This window comes from Carassius carassius, chromosome 26 (genome assembly GCF_963082965.1).
Source record: "Carassius carassius chromosome 26, fCarCar2.1, whole genome shotgun sequence".
NCBI classification, from domain to species: domain Eukaryota; kingdom Metazoa; phylum Chordata; class Actinopteri; order Cypriniformes; family Cyprinidae; genus Carassius; species Carassius carassius.
In genome coordinates, this window is record NC_081780.1 from 10,807,197 (window position 1) to 10,833,392 (window position 26,196).

At 37.7% G+C, this 26,196-nt stretch overlaps 3 protein-coding genes across 11 annotated transcripts in view; all 3 read right to left on the reverse strand.

Moving 5' to 3' along the window:
* Nucleotides 1-488: 488 nt before the first annotated feature.
* On the reverse strand, nt 489-10,137 carry LOC132105767 (caprin-2-like). Of its 4 annotated transcripts, none has more exons than XM_059511147.1 (21): nt 9,894-10,137; nt 8,305-8,548; nt 8,120-8,182; nt 7,951-8,037; nt 7,631-7,869; nt 7,259-7,341; nt 6,421-6,555; nt 6,289-6,329; nt 5,952-6,203; nt 5,346-5,387; nt 5,147-5,266; nt 4,867-4,951; nt 4,438-4,490; nt 4,226-4,336; nt 3,633-3,719; nt 3,088-3,204; nt 2,793-2,967; nt 2,454-2,624; nt 2,167-2,273; nt 1,916-1,973; nt 489-1,514 (listed from the first exon to the last, which is right to left on the reverse strand). In XM_059511147.1, exons 1-21 carry the CDS (start codon nt 9,896-9,898, stop codon nt 952-954), a joined length of 2,838 nt encoding a protein of 945 aa, XP_059367130.1. In that variant the 5' UTR covers nt 9,899-10,137; the 3' UTR covers nt 489-951. The 4 variants fall into 4 exon arrangements, with proteins under 4 accessions (XP_059367130.1, XP_059367131.1, XP_059367129.1 ...); XM_059511148.1 differs by having other exon boundaries at nt 1,913-1,973; nt 3,124-3,204; nt 9,894-10,133; XM_059511146.1 differs by having other exon boundaries at nt 1,913-1,973; nt 9,894-10,133.
* Nucleotides 10,138-11,427: 1,290 nt separating this feature from the next.
* Nucleotides 11,428-18,947, reverse strand: sinhcaf (SIN3-HDAC complex associated factor). Its single transcript, XM_059511150.1, has 6 exons — nt 18,788-18,947; nt 15,941-16,068; nt 15,629-15,728; nt 14,623-14,746; nt 14,366-14,516; nt 11,428-14,278 (listed from the first exon to the last, which is right to left on the reverse strand). The coding sequence occupies exons 2-6, from the start codon at nt 16,066-16,068 to the stop codon at nt 14,032-14,034; spliced, it is 750 nt and encodes a 249-aa protein (XP_059367133.1). The 5' UTR covers nt 18,788-18,947; the 3' UTR covers nt 11,428-14,031.
* A 2,317-nt stretch (nt 18,948-21,264) lies between these two features.
* Nucleotides 21,265-26,196, reverse strand: part of dennd5b (DENN/MADD domain containing 5B) — a 38,586-nt gene continuing 33,654 nt past the window's right edge. For 3 of the 6 annotated variants that reach the window (XM_059511153.1, XM_059511151.1, XM_059511155.1), the window contains 8 exons: nt 26,000-26,145; nt 25,055-25,096; nt 24,519-24,637; nt 24,252-24,439; nt 23,827-23,909; nt 23,614-23,740; nt 23,227-23,401; nt 21,265-23,125 (listed from right to left, as the gene is read on the reverse strand). In XM_059511153.1, coding sequence (XP_059367136.1) covers nt 22,942-23,125; nt 23,227-23,401; nt 23,614-23,740; nt 23,827-23,909; nt 24,252-24,439; nt 24,519-24,637; nt 25,055-25,096; nt 26,000-26,145 — 1,064 coding nt within the window. In that variant the 3' untranslated portion in view covers nt 21,265-22,941. The remainder of the gene's footprint in view (nt 23,126-23,226; nt 23,402-23,613; nt 23,741-23,826; nt 23,910-24,251; nt 24,440-24,518; nt 24,638-25,054; nt 25,097-25,999; nt 26,146-26,196) is intronic. The other 3 variants (XM_059511152.1, XM_059511157.1, XM_059511156.1) reach the window with 1 other exon arrangement.

Consider the following 26,196-nt stretch of genomic DNA (forward strand, 5'->3'; position numbering starts at 1 on the left):
GTGAAAACTTTTTGTTCCTCAAAGCGAGCTTGAGAAAACCCTTTCAGCTTGGTTACTGTTGGCAAACTGGGTGCAACTAAGTAACTTCAGGTGAAGAAAATTAGTCCTAATCAAAAGACTAAACTTGAGCCAAAAACTAATTGTGGTTAAAATTGAGAAAAATCTACACTTTCTATTTCAATACTAATCTAAACTGTCACCCAGCTGCTAACGTATGGAGCAAACCGCATTTACACTTTACTTGATGCACAAATGACACAAATCACAAATGTGAACTGCACATTTTTATTTCAGGCCTAAACATCTTCTCGCCAGAGTCAGTGTTCAAGTGATCGCTCACAGTATTTTTCACAGACAAACGCACAGATTAGCACATACACCCCAACAAGGCCACTAATTCCATTTTTAAAGTGCTCAGCATGTCAAGTCTTACCGGAAAAGAAAAAAAATCCTCCATTCTTGCAAAGTGATGCATGTGTTCAGCGACCCCCCCCCCCCCCAAAAGGCACCATTTTGCAAACTTTTATATGGCTGGCAAATCTCTCCATCTCCTCTAAAATAGGCAGATGAGCATACAAGGCCATTTAAAGGAAACACCAGAAGATGCTTCATAAATGTTAGGATTTCAATTTAGTGCAAACTAAATGCAGCTACTTTGGGTTACAAGTGTGTGCATCCAAATACACAGTAAATGCTCTCAAATCCAAAAAAAAGAAAATATTTTAAATACTGATAATAAATAGTAATAATAATAGAACCAAGGAAAACTTTTGTAAACTTTCACCTGCAAACATCTTATATTAGCTTTAACAAGGACAATGTACTATTGAACATGAACTTTCAAACATGCAATTACACCATGCATAACCGAAAGCGCAATAAAGTGCAGAGTAACTTTCCAGAAACATCCAAAATGCCCCTTTCTCCCTTTTTGTGCCCATTTAGAGATGTTCAGTCCTGGTACAGCAGGAAACCAGAGAATGTGCTGTACTTCCAGCTGCTGCCATAGATGGCGCCACGGTGCAGTCGCAGCCACACTTGGTCGCCCTGGAACAGCTGGAGGATCGTGTGATTGCTGGCCGTATCGTGGTCTGGAGCGCTGTCGTTGGCATACGCAGACACCATCACCTCTTCGTTGCGCATGAGGTTGATGTATAAGGGTACGCTGATGGCCAGCTTCAGGATGTGGAAGATGAAGACGTAAGCACCGGCAGTGGGACAGGTGAAGCGCCCGGTGGTTGTGTCAAACAGGTCACCGAGGTTGGTGTGCAGCAGGTCAAAAGCAATTGGTTGGTCCAGAGTGCCAGGGGCGAAGTTTGATGTGCGGGCGGCAGAGAAGGCCACGCGGAGTTGGGTGAGTGGGTACACGTGTACAGGCATCAGAGTGTGCGGACCCTGGGCCGTGATTGGCACTTCCATTGGCGGGATTGAGAGCGTGTCACTGATTCCTGAGTCGAGCGAATACACACGCTCCCGATCCGGGCTGCTCACCTGAGAGGAGTCACTCCAACCGGCTAAAGAGGAGAAGAGATAGACACAAACCACAGAGTTAAGGATATCACTTTGTATTATGAGTAGTGCTGTCAAACGATTAATATATACACACACACACACAGTATAAACAATATTTTCAGGAACATTTGAAGAGTTCAGATGAACATTTTTATCGGGCTTCTAGGTGTAGATTTAGTCATTTTGCTTTAATGATAAGGAATAGGTTATTTTCTTCATTGCCATCAAAATGAAATAACTGAACATAAACAGAAGCCCGAGACAAATACTAATTTTAGAAGAAAATTCCACATGGCACTAAGAGGGTTTTGCATCTGAACTCTTCATTTATTTAAAAAGTATTAGTATTTTATATAGTCCTAGAATATATCAATGTACGTGTATGATTAGTGGCCCATACCACTGCTCCTTTGAGTTGCTGTGCCTCCACCTTGTTTGAAGCTCTGCTGATACCCGTTCTCCTGTTAGCAAAATAAAAAAATTGATCATTAAAAAGTATAGATCAACGACAACACTAGCCCAATATAATATTAAAATATAAATAAATATAAAAATTATTTATATAAAATAAAGAACAGAACTGTCCAGCTTTTGATTTAAAGAGTAGATCAATAACAAAAACACAAATATTTTTAATTGGGTAACCAAACTTACTCTGGACACATAAAAGGCAGATGCAGGGTCTCTGTGTGTGGTATGAGTCTGGGATATAAAGCCCCCTCCTGGAGAATGTACATTTACTCTGTAGGCATCATAACCACCTGTTAATCAGCCAAAAAAGTTTTACAGAAAGCCACAGTTTTACAGAAACTTTTGTGCATTTTGTGCAAGAATGACCATGCACTGGGTCTGTTATAGACGAGAAATACACCTCTATAATGTGATCTGCACACTGAAATGTAAAGGTGAAAGATCGTGAAGACCGAGGAAGAGGAAGGTACCTCTGTAGCCACCAGGTGATCTGTATGAGTGAGACAAACCCCTGCCTGCACGTGTCATACCTCTCACTGTAACGCGGGGGTAGCAGGACTGACCCGGACGAGACTGTGGCTGAGAGCCAGAAAACACATGACCACCTACACTGACAGGACACTCCAGCTGGTACTGGCCTTCTGCAAAGACACACAAGAATAAGACACGGAAATTAGCATATTTAACTATAATGCTTAAAAAAAAAAGTGTGTGGGGGGGCGGGCGGGGATCAAGCTTTGACTACATTTGGGGGATCATTTTGGGGAACATGTCAATTTTATACATGCATACATGTGTGCATGTTTTACCAATCTGTACATCATCTTCAGGTAGGCTGAGTTCAGGTGGTGTCTGGGTGCTGGCGGTGGAGTAACTCTGGGATTTGGCCGATGTGTAACTCTGATGCATGGACTCAGAGAATCCACTCTCATCTGATTTTATCCCTGAGCTCTCACTGATGGGCAAAGATGCCACATTAAACACCTGAAGAAAAGAGGGAAGCTGGAGCTTCAAGTGAACCAGTTAAACTAAATGTTTTGCATTTAAATAAGTGGAATTCATGTTAGGGACTTTGGATGCATGAGGACAAGCATTATGCCTAACTGAGTGAATGTTGTGGAAGGTGTTTTCTGCACTGACAGATCTATGACTGGGTGGAGTGGAAAATGTTGTGGCAGACACAGTGGTTGATACTCCATTGCATAACGTCTGCTTTCCTGCCTGTAATAAAAAAAAAACAAATATCTCAAATGTACGGGATTTGTGGCACCACATGCCCTCTCCAGTAATTTAAATTTGTAAAAGCCCATGGGCAAAACATCCTAGATCAAGATTATAAACCCTTTTAAACTAATTCTGGCCAATATAGATAATGTATATATTAAGTTAAAAGATTAAGCACGGAAATTAGCATATTAATTATTGAATACACCAAAAATGGAAAGTGCATAAAATTCAAACCTTTAAAAAAATAAATACAAAAATGGCAATTAATAAATTAAAAATACATGTATAAATAACACACCCAAACCTCAATAAAAAAAAAAAAGAAGAAGAAAAAAAAGAAATGCATGTGACAAAAAAAAAAAAAAAAAAAAATCAAATAAAACGCAGAGCGCATGATATTCCTAGTTTGACCATCTATATACCTGTACAGTGCTCTGGTTTTCTAATGGGACTGAGATGGAGGATCCCCTGCGGTACAGTGGAGGAGAGGTGAAGCTCTCATCTTGCTTCTACAAATATAACAGTTACCATTACAGCATATTTAAAATAAGCATGTGAAAGCTGCTATTTGGAAGCATACATTTTAAAGGGTTAGTTTGCCCCAAAATGAAAATTAGGCTGCATTTTACTCACCCTAAGGCATCCTAGGTGTATATGACTTTTTATCTTTTAATATAAAGATAAACAGTAAAAGATAACTTATCTTTTAATCATTTCACTACAAGAGGCCATTCAATGCCCTCCCAGTGCAGTTAGAAACACTTTTTTTTTCAAGTGTATAAGCGCTTTTTATTTCACTTCTTTTGGACTGAAGCAATGCAACACCCAGTGACTGCAATAGAGCTTGAAAGATCAAAGAAAATAAATATATAACTCTGACTGGATTCGTCTGAAAGAAAAAAAGTCGTATACACCTAGGATGCCTCAGGGATGAGTAAAACACAGTCCAATTTTCATTTTTGGGTGAACTAACTCTTTAACAACTGTACAGTCTCACACACACACAAAACCCTACATTTGGCTTCTCTTCATGATGTAGATCAAGGTCAGAGTCGTTTCTAGATAGGTCTTCATTTGACAGACAACCTTTAGCATCTCCAGACAGCAGGATCTGCAGTGGAGTGCTCTACCATTAGAAAATAAAGATCACATTAGCCAACTACAGGGAAGAGTGACCACATTGTTATTATACACAAAATAAGCTCCCCTCAAGTCAAATATACTCACCCGCTGGGATTGTGGCAGAATATCTGATGGGCTTTTAGTTAATTCCCTCGGTGCTACATTTTAAAAGAAACAGACTTTCAGGATCAGTTTAAAGGAATGTACTTGCCCTCAGGCCGTCCAAGGTGTACTGTAGATTCCTCATGGGAACAGATTTTGGAAAAAAATTAATTCATAACGTCACTTGCTCTCCAATGGATCCTCTGCAGTGAATGGGTGCCGCCAGAATAAGAGTCGCTTCACAAGACTTCAATTGATAAACTGGAATTATGTGGATTACTTGTGCATTATTGTGAGGATCCAATGATGAGCAATTGAGGTTATGGAAAACCTATTCTGATGAAGAAAAACTCATCTACATCTTGGATGACCTAAGGGTGAGTATTTTCAGCACATTTTGTCTGACTGATTTAAAATGGAGCAATCGTGTACCAATAGGAGTAGAGGAGCCTGGAGATGGACGGCATCGCTTTGTTTGACTGTATAAGGGGGAAGTTTCTCCATCCAGAAGAGACTCCTGCAAACAGAAGAAAAAACAAACAAAAGAATTCTAGGAAATGACCGTGAACACTTACTTTCTGATATTTTTTTAATTCATTTAATTCAAGAAAAATCATTAAATTAAAATTAAATTGTATTGCAGCAAATTAGTTGTATTGTTGCCTCTTTTTTTTTTTTTTTTTTTTTGAGCGTTTAATTTTTAAATGCATGCCTGCATGAAACTGAATGATCCTGAGATCTGGTCCATCAGAGACTCCAGCTGCTGTTTGCGCCGAGCAGGGTCTTTCAGTAATGGAGATGGAGAGCTGAAGACTTCCACTGCCACAGGCATCTGAAAGTATAAAGCATAAAAATAACACTTTAACTGCTTTGAAATACTTAAGAGTTTATGATTAACGTAAATAACTCACTGGTTTAGAGTCCTGCTCCCCCTTGCCCTTCTTTTGACGTTTCTAGAAAAAACACATCATACATTAAGTAGACAAAGACTGACCCTTTTACATATCAAATGATTGCCAAAATGAGAGTTGTTTAAGCTGCAACATGTGTAAGGGGTTTTGAAACTAGTGTCCTGGGGGCCACAAGAGGGCACTAGGAATGTGTAAAAAAACAAATATATCTAATAATAATACATAAATGCAAGAAATTAAATGTACATTTTTTTTATATTAGAAGAGTTCATATTGTATTATAAACTCATTCGGTAGGGGAGGAAAAGTTGGTTGGATAAACTTATTTTCCAGTTTTTAATACATTTTGTCTGCACTTCCATTTTTATTCACCCACGATACATGAAAACATAACTGCCTTTATTTTAACAGAGCATCATCAAATTTGGGGGTCCTTGGAATAAAGAATACGAATACTTTTTTTTATTTTATTATAATTTAAAATAAATTAATTACATTAAGTTAAAAATTAAATGTATTAGTCATTTTATTAACATCTTTGGAATAACATTGGGAAATAATTTCCAATTCAGGTCAAGTGCCATTTCAAGAAGTTAGCTGTATCACCTCCTTGGGGTCAACGGTGGGTCTCTTTACGATGTCTGCAGTCTTAGGAATCAATCCCGCTGCTCCTTTCCATGGCTTCTGTATGGGGGACTGAGAGGATGCAGGAGGATCAGAAAACTCCATTTCCCATGAGTCTGGTGGCTCCCTTTCCTTCAACACCAAAAGCTCCTCCTTCCACCTACGGGGCGACAGCTTCTCATCCGGTCTGCGCTCAGTGACGTCTGTCACGGGTAGGTTTCGTCTGTTAAGAAACTGGCATCATTCAGAAGTTACTGACTAGTGCGTTGAAGACTTGATAACGTAAGGCCATGGTATTCGATACATCACTTGTTTTTACCTCTTTGGAAGGCACGTCTTTTGAGCTCGGCTTCACCAGCGCTAAAATGCAGAAATATAAATAACATGCATTGAGATAATTTTGTTTAGACTGTTTAGACACATTTGAAGGTCAAATTTAATGAAATCTCACTTGAGAGTCCACAAGGCCTTGGAGGGTCTGCCTTTAGGGTCTCGGCCCTCTCTTGACTGTCAACTTTAGAAAGTGGTATGTGATCAAAAAAGCCACAGTCCACTAGCTGAAGTAGCTTCTTCTTCATGTGCTTATCTGATGAAGAATGACAGTGTCATAAAATAAGTCACTTTTGTCTTTGTACCCTCAACACGGATATAGAAGTGGGTTCCTTTTGCTTTCCAAAAGGAACTAAATGTTTTCTAGGGCATATACATATTATAAATGAAAACAAAAAAAAGTTGGCATACCTAGACTTCAAAATGACAAACATTTAATAAACTATCACACAGGTGATGTTTGAGCATGCAGGCTCTTTATCAGACTACAGGATAGAGAAAACATACATTTTTATTTATTCTGTTATGTTTGTCCTTGAATAACAAAAACAATAGTAGTAAGAACATATTTTGTGCATGTAAGCAATTATATACCTTGTATTATAATTATTACAACTTAAAAAGGACATATATTAAACATTTACATACATTCACATACATTTACATGCATCAATAATACAAAGGACTGATATTGCATTTATTTTGTGTAATGTACTAATGCATATATACATGTATTAATCATCATCAATAATAATGATAATAATTAAATGCAAGGGTGTGCATTTATTTTGTGTATTTATATATTTGCATGCATTTTTTCTATACATACACATTACACATATAAAATTTTTATAGCTTATCCTATAGCATTTTATTAAAAAAATAAAAATTCTAGCTCAGATGACTCATGGAAAACTACCAAATTAATTTGACAATCACAGAAAGAGCTAGTAACTCACATGTTGAGCCAGCAACTGGTCCTTCATTCCCTTCCAGAAGCTCCCAGTAAACAATAGCAGCCTGTTCCATCTGATCCTCTAAACTAGTGCATGAAACACAAAAGTAATATCATACCACTCCAACAGGCTAAAAAAAGTGTAACCAGAAGCACCCTTGTCAGGCATAAAATAATTGTTATTCCACTTTAGTTTTTTTGGCTAGGTGTCTATTATTTCTCATTAGTAACAAATACTGAAGTATAGAACACAAAAAAGCAATGCAGGAAATGAGTACCTAATTTTAAAGTTAGCAGTCAAAAATAAAAATAAAAAAAAAACCTTAAACACCACAAAACTCTGACTATAAAGCAGAAGACAGTATCAGGCACAAACCTCATGCGATGATCTCTTTTGCATCCCAATAATGACGCCAGATCCAGCAAGCTCTCCATTTCCTGTGTGGACAGGTAATGGGAATGTTGTCTCATGTTGCAGAAGTTCCTCCGAACATCCTCTCTCTGCAGACTGTGGAGGACGTATTGCACCTGGAGTGTCAAGCTCAGACGTTTCCTCTCTTCTTCAATCCTCATCACATTCTCTTGTCGAGCAACTTTGCGCTGAGTCTTCAACAACTACGCAGAAATCAGAAGATCCAGTGAAATAGGGAGAACAGTTTATTTTCACGCCGTACTTTACGATTGCATGAACCTTACATCTTGTGTTAGAGCACCAATGGTCTTCTGGAGCTCTTTGGCAAAATGAAGATTGTGGACCACCTCCTCGTACTTCCCTACAGCTTCCTACAGCATTACCACACATCAGTCATATTAAAACAAGCCCCATTTCCCAAGATGGAACACACATAAAATGAAGAGCAATTACCAGTTGGTCTTGATTAAGTTTGTCTCCCTTCTTTAGCTTCTCATTGTAGCTTTCCAGTTTCAGCTGCAAGAAGATAAAAGTAGCTTTGTTTAGCGCACATGGACAGGACTGAAGCACATGCTGTACAAGTAAAGCAAAACAATCCATCCAATTATATTTCTGCCAAAACAACAGAATAAAGGCACCTTCTTTTTCTCAATGTTACGGATCTTGTGCTTGAGGCAGATGAGTCCATCCTCAATGTACTTCTCGTAGCTGTAGTAGGTGGTCGTGGTGGGGCTAAGGGTGAACTGGAAGGCGGTAAGCACTCGAGGGGACTCATCTGATTTAGGACTGCCCTGGCCATCCTCCTTCTCCACGGTCAACTCTGACGGAGTCAACGTCTCTATAGTCCGAGATGGTGACAGCTGAACCATGATCTTAGTCTCTCTGAAGCAGAGGGCAATGAACAAAGATCACTCCATTACGGAAATAAAAAGACAGACGTTTATAGCCATACTCGGAATGGAATACTATTATGTATTATGGAGTAACGCATAGTATATACTTTATATAGCCTTATTTATAAAAACAAAACAAAGTCAATATCACAGTGGTCATGTTCTTTACATTGACACCCATTGATGTGGATGCAGCATCACACGATCTCAAATCTACGATGATAGATATTATTAACAATTACAAAAGTTACATCTTACTTCATTTACATTTTAATGGTTACATTTTTAGCTAATTTGTTTTGTGCTTGTCATTTTTATGAAGTTAGATTTGATAACATATTATAATGCCAGATTTTATTAACTTTATATTAGTAAATCAAGTTCGACGAAGTAAAAATGACAGATGTTTAATAAAAATATTATATATAATATATATATATATATATACACACACACACACATTTGAATTCATGGTTTTAGTTAACTATATAGGCCTAACGCTTCACAAAAACTCTCCTTTTGAGGTCATATAGGTTTGAAATGTGTGTGAATAAATGACAATTACATTTTTAAAACCTTAATACATTTAAGATTAGACTTTCCCCAACATTTAGTTCTCTCTTCACATTGTACTTAATTTATACTTCAAAATGTACTTTTTTTAATGTCTGCGATACATAAATAAACTTGCTTTACCTTTAAGTTAAAAGCATTTAAGGCATTAGACTATCCTGGTTCATCATGCTAGGAGTTCAGTCATTCAATGACAATAAATATTAAAATGGAAATCTCAGCACGCATATATAGGAAGGTTATACACGAAAATCACCACTGCCTGCAAGATAAACGTTTAATGATATGAGCTTAACTCTCTCCGTATTTCTGGACATTGGCCAGTGCTCACCATGACATGGCATTTACACACTGGAATAACAAATGCAACGTTAAAAAGAGAATTAACCCCAGAAATCACCATCTAACATAAAACCCCTAGTCATTCACTGTCAGCCATGTACGAATATCGTCCAATGCAATTCTGGCGTTCATAAAAAACGATTATGCATCAAAGAGAACACAAGAACAAGCTATAATAATTTGCATTTTAAAAAGACCAGGTTCAGTAGTAAATAAAAAAATCTAACTTTTAAAGCCATTATCCGACACGAGTTTGACGCTTTCCAGAATAATCCTGTCCAAACAGCATCGACGGGATGTCACCACCCAAAGGCACGCGCAGAAACCGCAAATAAATAAATAGCTGGAGGAAGAATAAAGCCACAGATGCATGTGACGACAGGTGTAACGAGCAAAGCATCCGCAGATATCTCACCGACCTCATGCGTCTCTGCCGGTGAGCGTTTGTTTGCTTCGTCCCTCAGATCTTTAGGATGACTTAACTGCTCATTTAGAATCAACGCAAATGAGGTAGCCTTTCGGTGAGCTGGTGGATGGACGATATGAAGCGGTGGGGAAACTGAGAGCACAGACCGCAGCCTCCTCTCGGATTTTTATGCCCTCAGAGCAGAGGAAACCCTTCAGCTGGAGCTGGCGGAGCAATCATGACGTCACAGCCAAACACAGGACAGTCCCCGCGCGCGCGCAGCCTCACCACGCTCTCACCCATCCACCACAGCTATCTATCTATCTATCTATCTATCTATCTATCTATAATTTACTTTACAAATATTATATAGGCTACAAATAATTATTCCAGAAGGTAACAGGGTTGAATAAGTACTACTGTGCATTTCGTTTGTTATTCAGGAGGGACTGACCAATTCGGAACTAAGTACTGGTTTGTAGATACTAAATATGTGACAGGGTTGACTGAACTTGATGCATGCAGTTTACAAAACAATCTGTGTGAAAACTGAGAAAATGGAATAATCACCTGTCTTTATATTTCAAAGGAAATGTGTAATATTACACATTCATCTGATCTGATATCTGATCTTATGGCTGTTTGAGAGAAAAGAAAAAGTTGTTAAAATTATTATTATTACTACTTAGAAGTGATCTATATATATGATTATTATTATTGTGTGTGTGTGTGTGTGTGTGTGTGTGTGTGTGTGTCTGTCTGTGATTTTTATATTTTAAAACGGAGTAGAAAGTGTGTTTTTTTTTAATTAAATGCTCCATGCAATGCAAAACTTAAACTCAGTATGTCTTTTTTTTTTTTTTTGAGAAATTATGCGTTTACATTTAAAACAAGAATATCTGCCAATATACTCAGAAAAAAATGAACATATTTTCCATTTGAATTAAACATTTCTTTGAGTCCACTGATAGATATTTGTTCTTGTTTTATTCAAAAACATAATTTTAATGAATTTTATCATGTCCCCTTCTATGTTTATTTGGTCTTAAAAGTCTTGTACCTTCATAAAACCTGCAGTAAACCTGTTATTATTAAATGTGGAATGTTTAATATTTTAATACAGATGTTTAATATTTTTGTGGAAACTTTTTTTCAGAACTGAAAAGTTAACAACACTTGTTTGAAACAGAAATGTTTTGTAACATAAGAGTATACTGTATACTGTTGAATTGAATATGTCCTTGCTAAATGAAAGTATTCATTCCTTTTAACTGTAGCCTATTTCATCATTCCCTGGGAACTGAACCCACAACTTTGGTGTAGCAATAACAGCCACTGTCTATCTATTACTCTACTTTCTAGCTCATTTGATTTTATTTGCTGGCATCACGTAACTATGTATATGTTCCTGTAGCTCAAACAGTTTCATGTCTCTAGCAATGCCAAGGTCATAGGTTAAATTCCCAGGGCATAATAGTAAAATATGAATCTGAATGTAATGCAGGTAGCTGCCAATTGCACGTTTACACCAATGCACATAACCAGTGTAACCATCACAAGTTACATTTATTGAGGAACAAGTAAATGTACAATATGTAAAAAAATACAAAACCTGCTTCATATATCTCTAGTATTGGGAATACAAAGTGCATAGCTACCATACATGCCTGTAGCACTACAACTTTATCTAAGGAAAGGAATGTGGGCATTAGAAACCCTCGAAAAAAAGTATAAAAATAATCAAATAGTTGTACTTAGCATACACCAAAAAAGTCTGTTTTTACAGCGGTCTAGTCCTGAAGAGCTCCATAACGTTTAGTGAGTCTCGGCCGACAATCGGTGAGATGTAAAAGCATTTTCAGTCCATATTGCAGTGTTGTTAGGACAGGTCAGGCCTATGACAAAGTCGGATGAGACTTAAAAAGAAAAGATCACAAGACAAATAAATATGAAATAAATAAGGCAAAAGAGTATTCATAATAACTATTGTTCAGTCTTAAACATCTTATATTTACAAATAACGCCGTCATAGAGATGACACGACAGGATGCTTCCCCTGAACGGATCTTACCACAAATACAGTCATTGTTCATCATGTCATGCTGCGATATGGCATATTCACACTAAAGCTGCCACCAACAGAATATTTCAAAACCGAGCACATATTACGTAAAATGTCCGGGAAGAGAATTAAAATTAATGTGCAATGGAGTATTTTATGTGAAACAAATGAGCTCTCTAGCGCCACCCCCTGGAATTAAACAGAAGTATGTGTGCGTCAATGTAATTTGTACAATCCAAGACAGCCAAGGCTATCATAAACAATAAAATAATGAAGAAATAGACAGGACAGACATATTGGAACAAAAGGGAAACATCGGGATATATAGTATGAATACTCCTGATATATGAAAGCTTATTACAGACGATGATTTATTATGAAAATGTCCAAGCTGGCATTGGTTTAGCCTTTCAGCATATTCCCTGGAGAAAAAACGCCAAAAGAAAAAAACATATCAAACCAAAACGATCAGACCATGTGCCTAATTCTTTCATGACACAAAAAAGTAGTATCTGTCTATCTATTAACATGAATATAAGATTGCTGAATAAATAACAAAAATCTTGGACTTTTTGGCTTCGAATGAGACAAAATGAAAATATCCAATTAAAATAAAAAATAAATAATAGCAGAATACAATGAAATCCCTGTAATAATTAAACGATGACATCTTAAGGTGTCATGTTGTAGTCAAAGTCTGATTTTTGTTTTTCTTGCATTTATCTACAAAAATATATTGGGACTGCCTCAAAATGCACCCAAATTATTCTTAAATTATGCTGCAACATGGTTGCCAAACGAAATACAAAGAAATACAAATCTTCTTAAAAGACCATGCAAAATTCATGCGGATTTCATCTAGACAATAGTTTCCTTAGCGTTCATGCTCTTTTCCAAAAACCTTAAGTCAAATATACCCTTTTGGATATACACTGAATAAGAGTGTTGATAGCCAGGCATTCTTTTTTAAATGCTTTCTGGGGAAACATTTGCATTAAAACACTATGAGTCGAGTTGAGTTTGTTGCCTATTAGAGGCTGAATACAGACAACCTGGGCTTAAATCAGTGACAGTTCACCTTAACATGAAAAATCAGTCATTTTATTTTTCTTACATTAAACACCAAAAAGCTAATTTGTCAAGAACATCCTGCATCTTTTCTCTATTGTAAAATGAAAGGGAACTGATGCAGTCAAGTTCCAAAAAGCTCCATAAAAAGTAGTCCATATGACATAAACTTTGGTTTATGGCCATCATATGGCTATAAAAAACTTAAAAATTAATTAAATTAAATTAAAAGATACTTTTAGGGTGCTTTTGTCATTTTGGAGCTTGCTAGTTGCTAGATGCTCTTCAAAAACTCACTTTTTGTGTAAAAAAAAAAAAAAAAAAAAAAAGAATTAAAAGATGTTCGTAACAATATGAGGGTTGAATGACAGATTAATGACATTAAGACTTTTTTTTTTAAATAGGTGACCTGTCCCTTTAAATACAAACCGAGAGGAAAAATCAGAGCAGACCTTAAGAATAAAGACGAAGACAGAAAAAATAAATATATAAAAGGCAAAAGATATTTGCTAAATAATTGCTATATCCCAGCAAAAAGGTGGAATGTTGTCTTCTCTGAGCTAGAACTTAGCAGATGCTGCTTGCTGTATACTAAATACTGTACACTAAGTGCAAAAAGAGGAAGTGCACAATGGTGCTCAAAGGGCACAAAAGGATTGTGGTCACTGTTCATTTCCTACATTTCTATGCATGATGTATGTAGATCCAGCATTCTGTGTTTGAGCGGCATAACAGAAAGGGAAACTCATTTTCTCTGGTCTACAAAAAAAATCCTCTTAGGAAATGGACTAGTGTGGTACCAGGCTCTGGAACAGTGTGACACATAAAAGTAGATTTGACTGCGAAGGAAATGAAAGAGACAGATTCTCAACAAGGAAGAAAGAAACAGGAAAAGACGAACAAGGATCCAGCTGCTCTTGAATCGAAGGCAATCTGAGAGAGCGTCTTTGAGAGTGTCTGAGGGGCTTCGACTCTCGAAGGCTTCCTAAGAATGCCAAGTCAATACCCTGGGAATGTGGCATCACCAATCCTCTTCCACTTCCGGCTCCACTTTCATTTGGGGAGAGGAGTGAGGTTGAAGAATTTCTTGACTGCTCTGCACCTCCTCTTTCTCAAGGTCGCCATCTTCTTCTTCCTCCTCCTCCTCTTCTTCTTCTTCCTCCTGCTCTTGCTCCTGTTTTTTCTGACAGCAGGGCTTGTAGAGATGAGGGTCGATCAAAACCTCCCCAAAGCGACCTTTGTAGATGATGCCACAACATACCCGCTGCCTAGAGAAATTTGTACATGAAGTGTTCATTATCATGTAAAATATAAGGTCAAGCTCATAAATCAGGCTGATTGTCCAAAATAAATACCTTTTCCAGTATGTCAGGTCCAAGAAGGAAAAGACTGGAGAGCGGGCTGAGCCAGGAGTCAACTCCGAGTCAGAGCCTTCGTCTGATTGGTTACTGTAGCTGGGTGACTGGGCGGGGCTAGCACTGGAGGTGGTGCTGTGAGCATCTGAATCTGTTAATGAAGACATTTTAGCAAATTATGGGAAGGATTATTGAAAAAGAATGTGTTAAATCATGTCATGTTGTTCTGTAATTGAAATATGTGATTGTGGGCTCACTGTGTCTCTTCAGTTCTTTCTGAATTCTGCTGAGCTGGTTCGGTCGGATCCGTCTGGACAGAGATTTGACTTTCTTGGACTTCACTGTAGTTTTCAGACTGGGTCCCCCTCGGGCATCAACCACCTGTTAACAATTTCAGAACAATAACAATCCTCAGACTGTGATGAAAATGTATATATATATATATATATATATATATGTGTGTATATATATATATATATATATATGTGTGTATATATATATATATATATATATGTGTGTATATATATATATATATATGTGTGTGTATATATATATATATATATATATATATATATATATATATATATATATATATATATATATATATATATATATATATATATATATATATATATATATATATATATATATATATATATACCCACACACACACACACACACACACACACACACACACACTCATTATAGGTCAGATTTATAATTATTTTACATATTTATGGTCATTAAAATTGTAATAGTTAGAAACAAACTAATAAAGACTTCTATCAATATATCTATTTATTATTATTATTATTATTTAGATTAACTACAATCGGTAGTAATACAGTGGGCCCAAAAACGATTACATTATTTTTCATATATGAACTGGATTAGCTTTCATTTGTAATCATTAGAATCTTACAAAATTGAAAGTAGTGACTACTATCATGTAATGTGATGTAGCCCATTGTTATTAATACTATTGCATCTGTTAAAATAAACATTTGTGCATGTATGAAATTGTTGAAATGTGTGTTATTCTGAGGATGTGGGCTTCCCCCAGCTGAATCTCAGTTCCTCCAAAGGTTTCCTCCTCATCTACTTTAACATCTTATGGAGTTGCCACTGTAGCTGTAGTTCATTTCTTTGGAACAATGTGTATAGAGAATTGAATTGAAAAGACTTCAGTGTGATAAATAAGAGGCTGTGTGAGTATGCGTGTGTTCAGACTGGTTGGAGCTTGGAGAATTTAATGGAGCTTACATGATTCCAGTTCTTCTTGGAGCCCACAGGAAGCTTCTTCCAGCGTTTCACCAGAAGAACACAAGCATTGCAGATTTCACCAGATCGAGTCTCACCTAACCTGTAATAAGATAATGCATATGGAAATCACTGAAGTTCTCACATTACAAACAAACAACATTATTTCCTCCACATTACTCTAAAAGAAAAGGTCTGAACGCTTGACTAGAGATACATTATACAAATCCTATACTCACTGTAATTAAACCAGGCAGATGTTGATATCATGTCTTTACAGAGGAATCACAAGCACATAATAGATACCCAACTCACCCAAAGCAGCTCTGAAAGTCTCTCTCATAGCGTTTGCTGTCAGTGAAACGAGAGCTGGAGGATTTTGCCCTGCAGATGCAGCATCCATCAAGGCTGCGGTACATCTTCGGCTTATGAAAGCCAAACATCTGTAACACACAGAGAAGTAAAACAACTTTCTATTTGGTACTTCTGCTGATGCAATGAGTTTACACAAGCTTTGTAACACTTTTTTTTTTTTTTTTTAAGTACCAACAGCACCATAGTTACAAACACATAATAGTTATTTTTATTATCAACGCTGAAAACTATTTTGCCGTGATTTTTCTGTACATTTATAAATGTTACTTTTGATCAATTTTATGTCTCCATGTTGAATAAATGTATTACTTTTTTTTTTTATCTTACCCCAGAATTTTGAATGGTAACATATCACTGTTTCCACCAAAATATTAAGCTGCAAATATTAAGCTGTTTCCAGTAATGATAATCATAAGAAATGTTTCTTTAAGCAAAAAATCAGTATACCAGTCTGATTTCTGAAGGGTGACACTGAAGCAATGGCTACTGAAAATTCAGCTTTGCCATCACAGGAATAAATTACATTTTAAAATTAACTAAAATTTAAAACAGTTCTTTTAAATTGTAATAATATTTAAGAATATTAATGTTATTTTTCTATATATATACACATGTTACAACATCTATATCTATATATATATATATATCTATAGATATATATCTATATATATCTATATATATATATCTATATATATATATCTATATATATATCTATATATATATATATATATATATATATATATATATTCACACACTGTAATAATAAAACATTTACTAATAATTGGTAAAGTGAAAAATTGTACATTTATATACACAATAATAATAAATGTATAACACGTACAATAGTAGGCCTACATGTTAATAAATGTATAACATATATGACTATTAAATAGATTATATTAGAGAGAGAGAGAGAGAGAGAGAGAGAGACTAAATATGGGTTATCAGTCATCATAGTGTCAGTGAGATAAGAGCTTAATGCACAGAGTGCTCGGTGTTATATAACCTCGGTGCTGATAGAGCCGGTGTTGTGCCCAATTTTGATGGATGCGCGAGGCCACCGCCGCCCTCCCCCACACCTACTCCTAAACCTACCAATACTAGGGGGGTAATAATTCGGCAGGGGGGGGTAATAATTCGGCAGGGGGTCGAAATTGGGCACAACAACGGACGCCGGTGGCCTCGCGCATCCACACTGATCTGTGACAGCAGCGGAATCAGATTCATACATACATTTTAACTGGGTCATCTGTACGATGTCTATTTGAACCCTTTGCATTTTCCATTTTAATTAAATATATGTATATTAATATTTAATTATATTCCTGAAACTGTGCACTGTACATTGCAAATGCGCGAGTTGAAGTGGCGCTCGACGCAATTCAAACATGGCAATGCTTTTGAGAGGAGAGGAGGGGCAGAAAATGGGGGCAAGAAAGTAATGCGATGCCGTTACGGAAACCGCGAACTACAGTGCCATTAACACGTTTAAATGTGTCATCTAAAGTTATCCAGGTAACATAATACGGACACAATCAATGTTTCGCGGCCTTTACATGTACTCTCGTCCGTGCACTGCAGAGAAATGGTGCGTGTCCGCCGTATTCACCGCCCACTCTCTCGCGCGGAAGCATGGCGCGCCACTCGGTATCTTTAAACAGACACATTCAGCATGTTTCCCCCGCAGTTTCACTGAAAACGACTACTGGTCGGTGCGACCAACTCATAAACGCGCTTTCTTTGACGCCAGTGGTGCTCGGCAAAGAAAGACGGGTGCGTTTAATCGAACCGCTCGTCCGCTGCTCTTTGTTTTCCTCGCGACTCTGCGTCAGTGACTCGTGCGACTCCATGCTCTGCGCTCGAGACTGTAAACACATGGTGTCCATGCAACAACTTCGCTCCAGAGCACCGGGCCTAACAAAACACGTATTTGCGTGTTGATTTCCTTAACGGGAAATATATGACACTTTTAAACAGTCCAGCAAGATACTAAAATAAAAATCTCGATTAGCTCCACGTTTAAATGCGTCAGTGACACCGCCTCCGTCGCGCACGAAACGAATCTTTAACAGTAGCACAGCTTGAATCGTTACATAAACGTCGAACTTCTCGAGTTACCGAAGCAGAAGTTTTGGAAACGTTGATGAGCTTGTGAAAATGCGGGTTTGTTTTGGGGTTTGAAGCACACCCACCAACAGCAAAGTAGAGACCACACACAGTTCAACATCTCGCAAGTTCAAAACGACTAGAAACAGCAAAACTGGCTTTCAGTGCATGCGTATCACACAAATATATGACAATGCATGTTCACTCATAGTTTTTGCATCTAGTTCTCGGTTTTCAAGCAGTACGCGAATGCAAATTGTTTATTTGAAAATGCAACATTGACGATTTCTGTCAAAACCCTGGTTTTTGGTTTACGTCTACTCTGACAAGTTTAATAGAAATCGATTGCGGCTTCAAATGAAACCATTCTGTTATCAAACACTTAACGGCGATCTTTAGCAAAGGATGCGAGCGCCTGAAATGTGCTGGATGCGCTGTTTGGGCAGCAGCTCCTCAAGTGTAACCTACACACTGAACTTATCAAAAGCGTTTATACTCAAGAAAAATGTGAGACAATTCCAGCAAGTTTTAGAAGTGATCTTACTGCTACGTTTGTAATGAATGCGACAGCTTTCAGCCGGGCAGCGCACTGTCACACAACTTCTCAAGAAAGGCGAATCTAACATCTTGCGCACACATAAACTATTAAGTTACTTTTAAGAAAAAACACTTTATTCTTACCTCGACTTGGAGCAGTTAAAGTCAAATCACACAGCGAAATCCGAGAGTTACAGCCGTTACTCATTTAACAATGCGCCACTCGTTACTGTCTCACTTTCCGTCTTGAGTGTAGTAAGATGTTTACGCATGCGCCGAGCTCCATCCACCATTTTCTGAATTTCTTCAATCAACCTCGTTTGCATACGCGGCTGACGTTGGACTGCGTCTGCATTCTATTGCCCATATAAGGAAGTGAAAATTACGCGGGAAACGTGGGCGGGTCCGGTTGCTAGGGCAGCAGCCAGTGCGCTGCGATCCCGGTGGGCGGAGTCACGCTGTACTACTACGAGGACAGCAGATGTGTGAACAAACGCAGCACATCCTTCTTCTCTCCTCGCGCCGTCAGCCATGAGCACGTGTCACCAGCTCCGTCCTCGTACTTCATCGCGAAAATAGTTCGAGAGAGCAGTTTTTGACGGCTGTGCAGAATAAATTAAATAGGCTGAAAGAGCTAAACGGATTGAGACCTTATCGGGACAAAAACGTTTAATTCTCTCAAACAATCATACAAGGCTCTCAAGTGTCACGCATTGAGCGTGACAGTCACTCATTTCGGTCTTTTGTCACGCACTCCCGCCACACATTGTATTTCTCACGCAGAAAAACTATTTATAATATATTTAATATGCCGCAGCGCCCAAAAGTTATCTGGTCGCGCCGCTCTCACTATGGAAACAGGCAGGAATCAAGCGCGTCTCCCCTGGAGTTCTTAATCGAGCCTGCCACTTATCAGCCAATCAAAAAAAAGAAATAGGCTACACAATAGCCAATCAGAAAATAGCACTATTGTATCTGGGTAAGATTTAACGCAACAACCAATGAAAAAAAAAGCATCCTGGAGTTGTTCACCATCTTCCTCGTTCACCCACAGAGGAAACCACTGGAGCTCCGAGCATCACTTTGAGCACAAAGTAATGATCTCCTGTTACAACAAATTCACAACTTGTTTGACACAAACAATGACAACTTGACTGCTGTTAGAGAATGTTTCCCAGATAATTAGCATCAGTTTTTCATGAGTGTCTGTTACTTAGCCAACAGTTTTACAGCCTGTTCACTGACAACATCTGCTCAGAACAAGTAACGTTAGTCTAGGCCTAGTCATATTTTCGTTATCACACGATGACTGACATATTGTCACATTCTAAATATATCTCTCTCCAATAGGCTTAATAATTTTATTAGCACTAAATTAATTAAAGTGTATTGCATAGTCGATGTTATAGGTCACTTTTAAAATCATGTCATTTACATTTTAGCAGACGCTTTTATCCAAAGCGACTTACAATTGCTATATATGTCAGAGGTCGCACGCCTCTGGAGCAAATAGGGGTTAAGTGTCTTGCTCAGGGACACATTGGTGTCTCACAGTGGATTCGAACCCGGGTCTCTCACGCCAAAGACGTGTGTCTTATCCACTGCGCCAACACCACCCCATGTCATATTTTATAATTATATAATCCTGGCATCTGTCTTTCAAAGATGTCAGGTAAAAGGCAACTAAGCATCCTTTCATTCACCCTGAGAGGAAAGCCCCCCAAAAAGAGCAGGTTACAGGATGCTGGCCCAGAGAAGGTGGCGAAAATGGTAGGAGTCCAAAAAGGCAACAAACACTTACAACAAACAACACCAGTCATAATCTCTCTCTCTCTCTCTCTCTCTCTCTCTCTCTCACAAACACTCGCACCCAAACACACACACACACACACACACACACACACACACAAAAAAATTAGAAATAGAAAATGAATAAACACTTTGTATTTGGCTAAATTGTCTTGGGGGGGGGGGGGGGGGGGGGGGGGGGTTTGTAGCCTACAGAACTAGACTGGGAGACCATTTAAAGGCCTTTGCAGGTGTTTTGAGTTAATTAGCTGATTATAGTGTGGCACCAGGTGTCTTCAATATTGAACCTTTTCACAATATTCAAATTTTCTGTGATACTGAATTTGGGATTTTCCTTAGTTGTCAGTTATAATCATCAAAATTAAAAGAAATAAACATTTGATATAATAGTCTGTGTGTAATGAATGAATATAACATACAAGTTTCACTTTTTGAATGGAATTAGTGAAATAAGTCAACTTTTTGATTCTATTCTAATTATATGAGCAGCACCTGTATAGGTAAAGAAGGTACAAAATTGTACTTTTAAAAAAGGTACTGCCCAAGTGACGGGTTTTGTACCTTTTTTATGAATTAATGACTATTTCTACTATAAAAACACTTTTATAGTATTTATTGGTTATTGCTTCACAGATACCATCATGTCCCTAAATTAAAAATAATGTTCCATGAAAAATGACTCTTCAAAGAGGAATGTTCTCTAGGATCCGAGCGCTGTCCTGGAATACCATGCATGCCTGCCGTGTGTTGAAATAATGTCCCATCTGCACACACCGTTCACAAGATGACAAGAAGTTCAGAGGACACAAATATGGACGAACAGAGCATTTTTAATGAGTTTCTTCACAAATATAAACATGATGGAGGAACCCACTCATTTTTAGACGGGGAGCTTTTTATAATATGATCGATGTTTAGAAGCTTCCACATGTGGAAAAACAGATGGAATGAGGCAAGATCTAGAAGAGGAACAAATTCATTTACAGCAACAGTACTAAAACGTGGCATGCATCAGCACCGCAAACAAAGGGACAGATCCTGCGGCTTCCTCATCCCTACAGCGAGAGGATACTTTGATTTTTTTGCTATGTTTTTTGGGGCCTAAAATAAAGTAAACCTTTACCCAAGATGGACGTTCCATATACTATACAAAGCCTGAAAGATTTACTAAAATAAATAAATGATAACAGTGTCAGCTTACTGCATAAATCACCCCAAGACTGCGTCAATCCAAAATCAACCAGTGTCACAAAAGCATCATTCGAAAATAAATGCATACAAATGATCGGAGTCATTATAAAAAAGAAAAAGAAATAAAATACACAGGTTGACTTGCTACACAGCTCTTAGATTAAATGCTGAGAGTCTTAAAAACCCAAACTTAAGAAACATTAAGAGATCTAGAACTATAACATTTGTAATTTATATGTAATTATTACTTGATTTCTCCCAGCAGGGATTCCGGATTAAAACTGATGCATAAAAGAACAAACATAAACGGTGATTAAAGGGCAATACTTATTCATTTCTAAGCAATGTGCAAGTTCTGCAGTAATCAAACATGGATTAAAGTAATTGCTGAATTTAGACCTTCAATTAGTGGTAAATACTAGGGTTTACACTTTTTATTTAAAGCACCCCACAACTGTAATAATTCATATTTGAGAGATTTTAACGGTGACTAAGTTTAATAGCAAAAAAAAATGATCTGAAATATGCTTGTTATTGCTTTACGATGATTTCCAGTGTTTCTTTCTTAAAAATAAAAAACTCAAAATGATACTGAAGTATCCTTGAATGAAGTTAATACTCATTGGCAAAATAAACACATCTTCAAATGTTGAGCCTCACACACGCACATTACGATCACGCATATGAACATATCTTGTAACATACAACCATTCACATCTTGTTGGAATGTCTTTTTTCTCTGAAAATTAATTTGACAGGCTTTTAACCAGGAGAATGCTCCAAATCGACGTCTAAATGAACACAGATAGCATTGGTTTAAACAAACAAGACGGTATAAACACTTCATGTCTGAATTCCTCAAGTGTAATAATTTACCTGTCAAACGATGGTAATTGAGTGTGTAAACTGTCATTACTAAGGATCCTCTGTATCCTGAAATACTTTGCGAAAAAAACAGTGCTTTCTAAAGCTCTGCACATGATCTGAAGCAGAAACGCTAGCGGATCGGACTCGCAGACATGTGCGCGGAAATGACCACAGGTTTGAAAGCAAAATCCACAGGGATTTGTCTTCTTAAAAAACATCCATCAACGCTTTCAATTAGAAAGAGCACAACTCCAAATACTGCTACAAAACACACTTCTGAGTTCATTTCTTTGGGGGATCAGTCGTTCTGATAAGTCGTCAGTCCTTCGCTGGTCAGCGAATGCACATGGCAGAGTATTGTAGAGCCGCTTTGGCCCTGAGGGTGGCAGCAGAGAGGGGGGGCAGTCTGAGTTTGACCTCAGTATGTGGAGTTACAGCTCAACACTTTTAGTTAGAGAGCTCTCCAGTGTGATGGGGAAGTCATGGAGCGTCTCCAGAACTGCGATGAGAGAGCTGACGGTGAGTTTGTCTCGCAGTAACGCGTTCTCCTCATACATGCGTGTGATGACGGGGCATTCGGCCAGTAGAGGAAGCCACTGCGGCAACAGTCGGTCTCTGTTAGAATGGAATGTACAGTACAGTACGTACAGTAAATACATTCTGTTTATTAAAAAACTAAATGAGTTTGCTTTATAGAAGCATGTGTGTGTCCTTACCTCGCTCCGAGACAAACTAGCAGCTGGAACTTGCCATCTTTACCAATGTTGCGTGGCATATTGTTAATGGCGTTGACGTATCGACAGAAAGATTCACTATTCAAACCTAGAGGCTCTGGTGTTTCTTGCAGGTCTCCAGTCTGATCAGCATTCTCCAGAAATGCTACTGTTCTCTCTGTACAACACACAGACATTAGGAAGTCCTTTATATTAGATTAGATTAAGTTTGTTTTAGTTTTTTGTTTTTCAGAAAAAAAAAAAAATTCTTAGAGTGTAAGTTATAAGCTTTAAACCACAGATTTCATCACAAACATGATAAATTAACTAGAACTGTTTTTCTTTTTCTCTACTGCTGTCACAGGGAAACATTTAATAAGCTAAGCTTACCATAGAAGTCCCACACAAAAACATTTTTCTGAAAGATTCGAGCCGAGCGGAATCCATGATGGAAGAACTGCTCCAGTGCCCACACAAGACCACCTTCTCCACACAGCAGGACTGTAAGACTGCCCCTCTGAAAGCACACACAAACCTTGAGATTAAAAAACAAAGTTACAGGGACAACAAAAATGATAATAATCTTGCATGGGCCTATCATACCTCTTTTTCTGGTTTGTGGAAATGCTTTATAATATTGTTGACTGCTTCACCGATGGATTCCTGTATCTGTACAGTTGTTGGTTCTGAAAAAAATTGTACAGAAATATTAAAAAGATTTTACACCTACAGAAATTGATATTTCTTGACATTATTGAATGTGCATCCACAATAGAAGCAACAGTCATACCCTGTAGCCTAATAAAAGCTCATTTATATACAAGGAGAGTACTATGTACTTCATTTCAGCAAATTCCATCATCAGAAAATCACAAAATGTCATTGTGGATGACTGCTAAAAGAACATTTCTACAGTGTTGTGCAATGCCAGATTTTAACCACTAGGTGTCAGTGTAAGTCCAAGATGACCGCCAGCACAACATCATCATCAAATGACTGAGCACCTTTGAAATTTAAGATGGACTTACTGTTTCCACGTCCTGTAAGCGATGTGATGCTGATTCGTCGGATCTGGGAAGGTGATCGCTGAAGGGGCGGAGTCTTAGACCCTCTTCCTCCGTCATCATCATTGCATGGAACTACAAATTCACCAATCAGAACTCGCTCAAGACTGCCATCATCCACACCCTTCCCCAGCCACTTGCCACACGGGAACCTGGAAAGGACAAAGAGTAAATAACAAGACAACCATAAAAGGTGCAGGATGAATGGCAAGAGACTAAAGTAGGCCGTACTTGTACGTGTGGCTGGTGATCTCATTGCGGACCATGACACAATCCACCAGCCACTTGGCAAGCAAGCCAGAATTATCATGACCCAGCTGCACTGTCGTCAACTTCCCGAGGTTCTGACACTGTAAGATACACATACAGAATAGATAAAGGCCATGTCAGAGGCTGTCTGAGAATAACTGAACAACCCATGTGAGTGTTGAGCAGAGGAAGGACACCAAGATAGTGAACGTGTACAATGCACTATTATGGTCAGTTTAGACCATAGGAAACCCACAGCTCTTAAACATTCAGAATTTGACTAAACGCAAGTGTGCAAAATTACCACTCCATAAGAGTTAAAAACTAGCTTTAGTGAGTAAATACACAGTACATGTACTAAAGTCGGGCTGCAAAAAAAAAAAATCACAAGATTTAAAGCTAAACTAACAACCCAAAGGAGAAGAAGAGGAGCTCTCTCTATGTAGAGAAGTAGAAAAATGGAGAGATGGATGAATGGAGAGAGAGGGAGGAATACAATGGAGGGATGTGCACCTAACCTTGAAGGCGATGGAGATGTGCGTGTGAGGCCTAAAGGCAGACTGCGAGAGGACACAGCATGAGTTAGAACATGATGGGTGATTGACAGCAAGACAAATGACAGTGATTGGTTTTATGAGGTGGGATGTAAGAATAATATCTCCTTCCTCAAAGTTACAGATTCGTGGAAGTGCTTAAATAAAGAGGTTTTGATCACTAATGCATGAATCACCATTTCAATTTGGGGGAAAAATAATAATCTGCACATCAAGAGAATCATTTCAACAGAGAATGCAAAATATTGATAAGGGCCAAAGCAAAGTAAAATTCACAAAAGTTGTGTGAATCAAAATTTCCCCCATTAAAAAAAAAGAAGAGAAAAATAAATTATATTTTGCTTAGAGAGAATTCAAATTTTTCGAATATTCTCCAAAAATTTAATTTAAATAATTTTAATAATAATGTTAATAACTGAATAAAATATGTACAGAGATTATGGTTAAATTCCTCAATTCTTATGGTTTTACTGCAAAATTTTAATAGATTATTTAAATTGTAAACAATTTGTACTTTATGGTACTATAAGTTTTCCTTTTTAAATTTATATTGCCAATTGAAATAAAAGTCACAGTATTGCAGTACGTTGTATTTATTCCATTAAGCATAATAAATAAAAAAATATATGTTTGGATGAATTATAGAAATAAAAAATACTTAAAATATTACTAAAAAGGCAAAACATTTCTCTTAGGTGAAATGTGACATTGTTATCATGATATTATATATGTTGTTCAGCTATATTTCTGTCATTTTCATAAATAGTTTCGATCTAACAGATGTTCAAAAGACCTGCAAGCACACTCAATTCTGCGGATGGCAGGATGGAGGATTGTTTCAGTCCCAGACTCAAAATAAACTAATGTATCAGTTTCAGGGCAGAACAGCTGGAGCGTGATGTCACTCACATCAAACTTCATTTCCAGAACGTTCTTCGTGATCTTGAGGATGCCGGAGTCGCCCAGCTCGCCGGACACACACAGCCAGGGGTTGGACGTGGTCATTGCGTTACTAAGCTTCTTGATGGGGATAATAACGGCCCTGTATGGAATCACTTAGGATGCAAAAAACAAATTGCAAATAAACACAGCATTCTTCAAAAAGG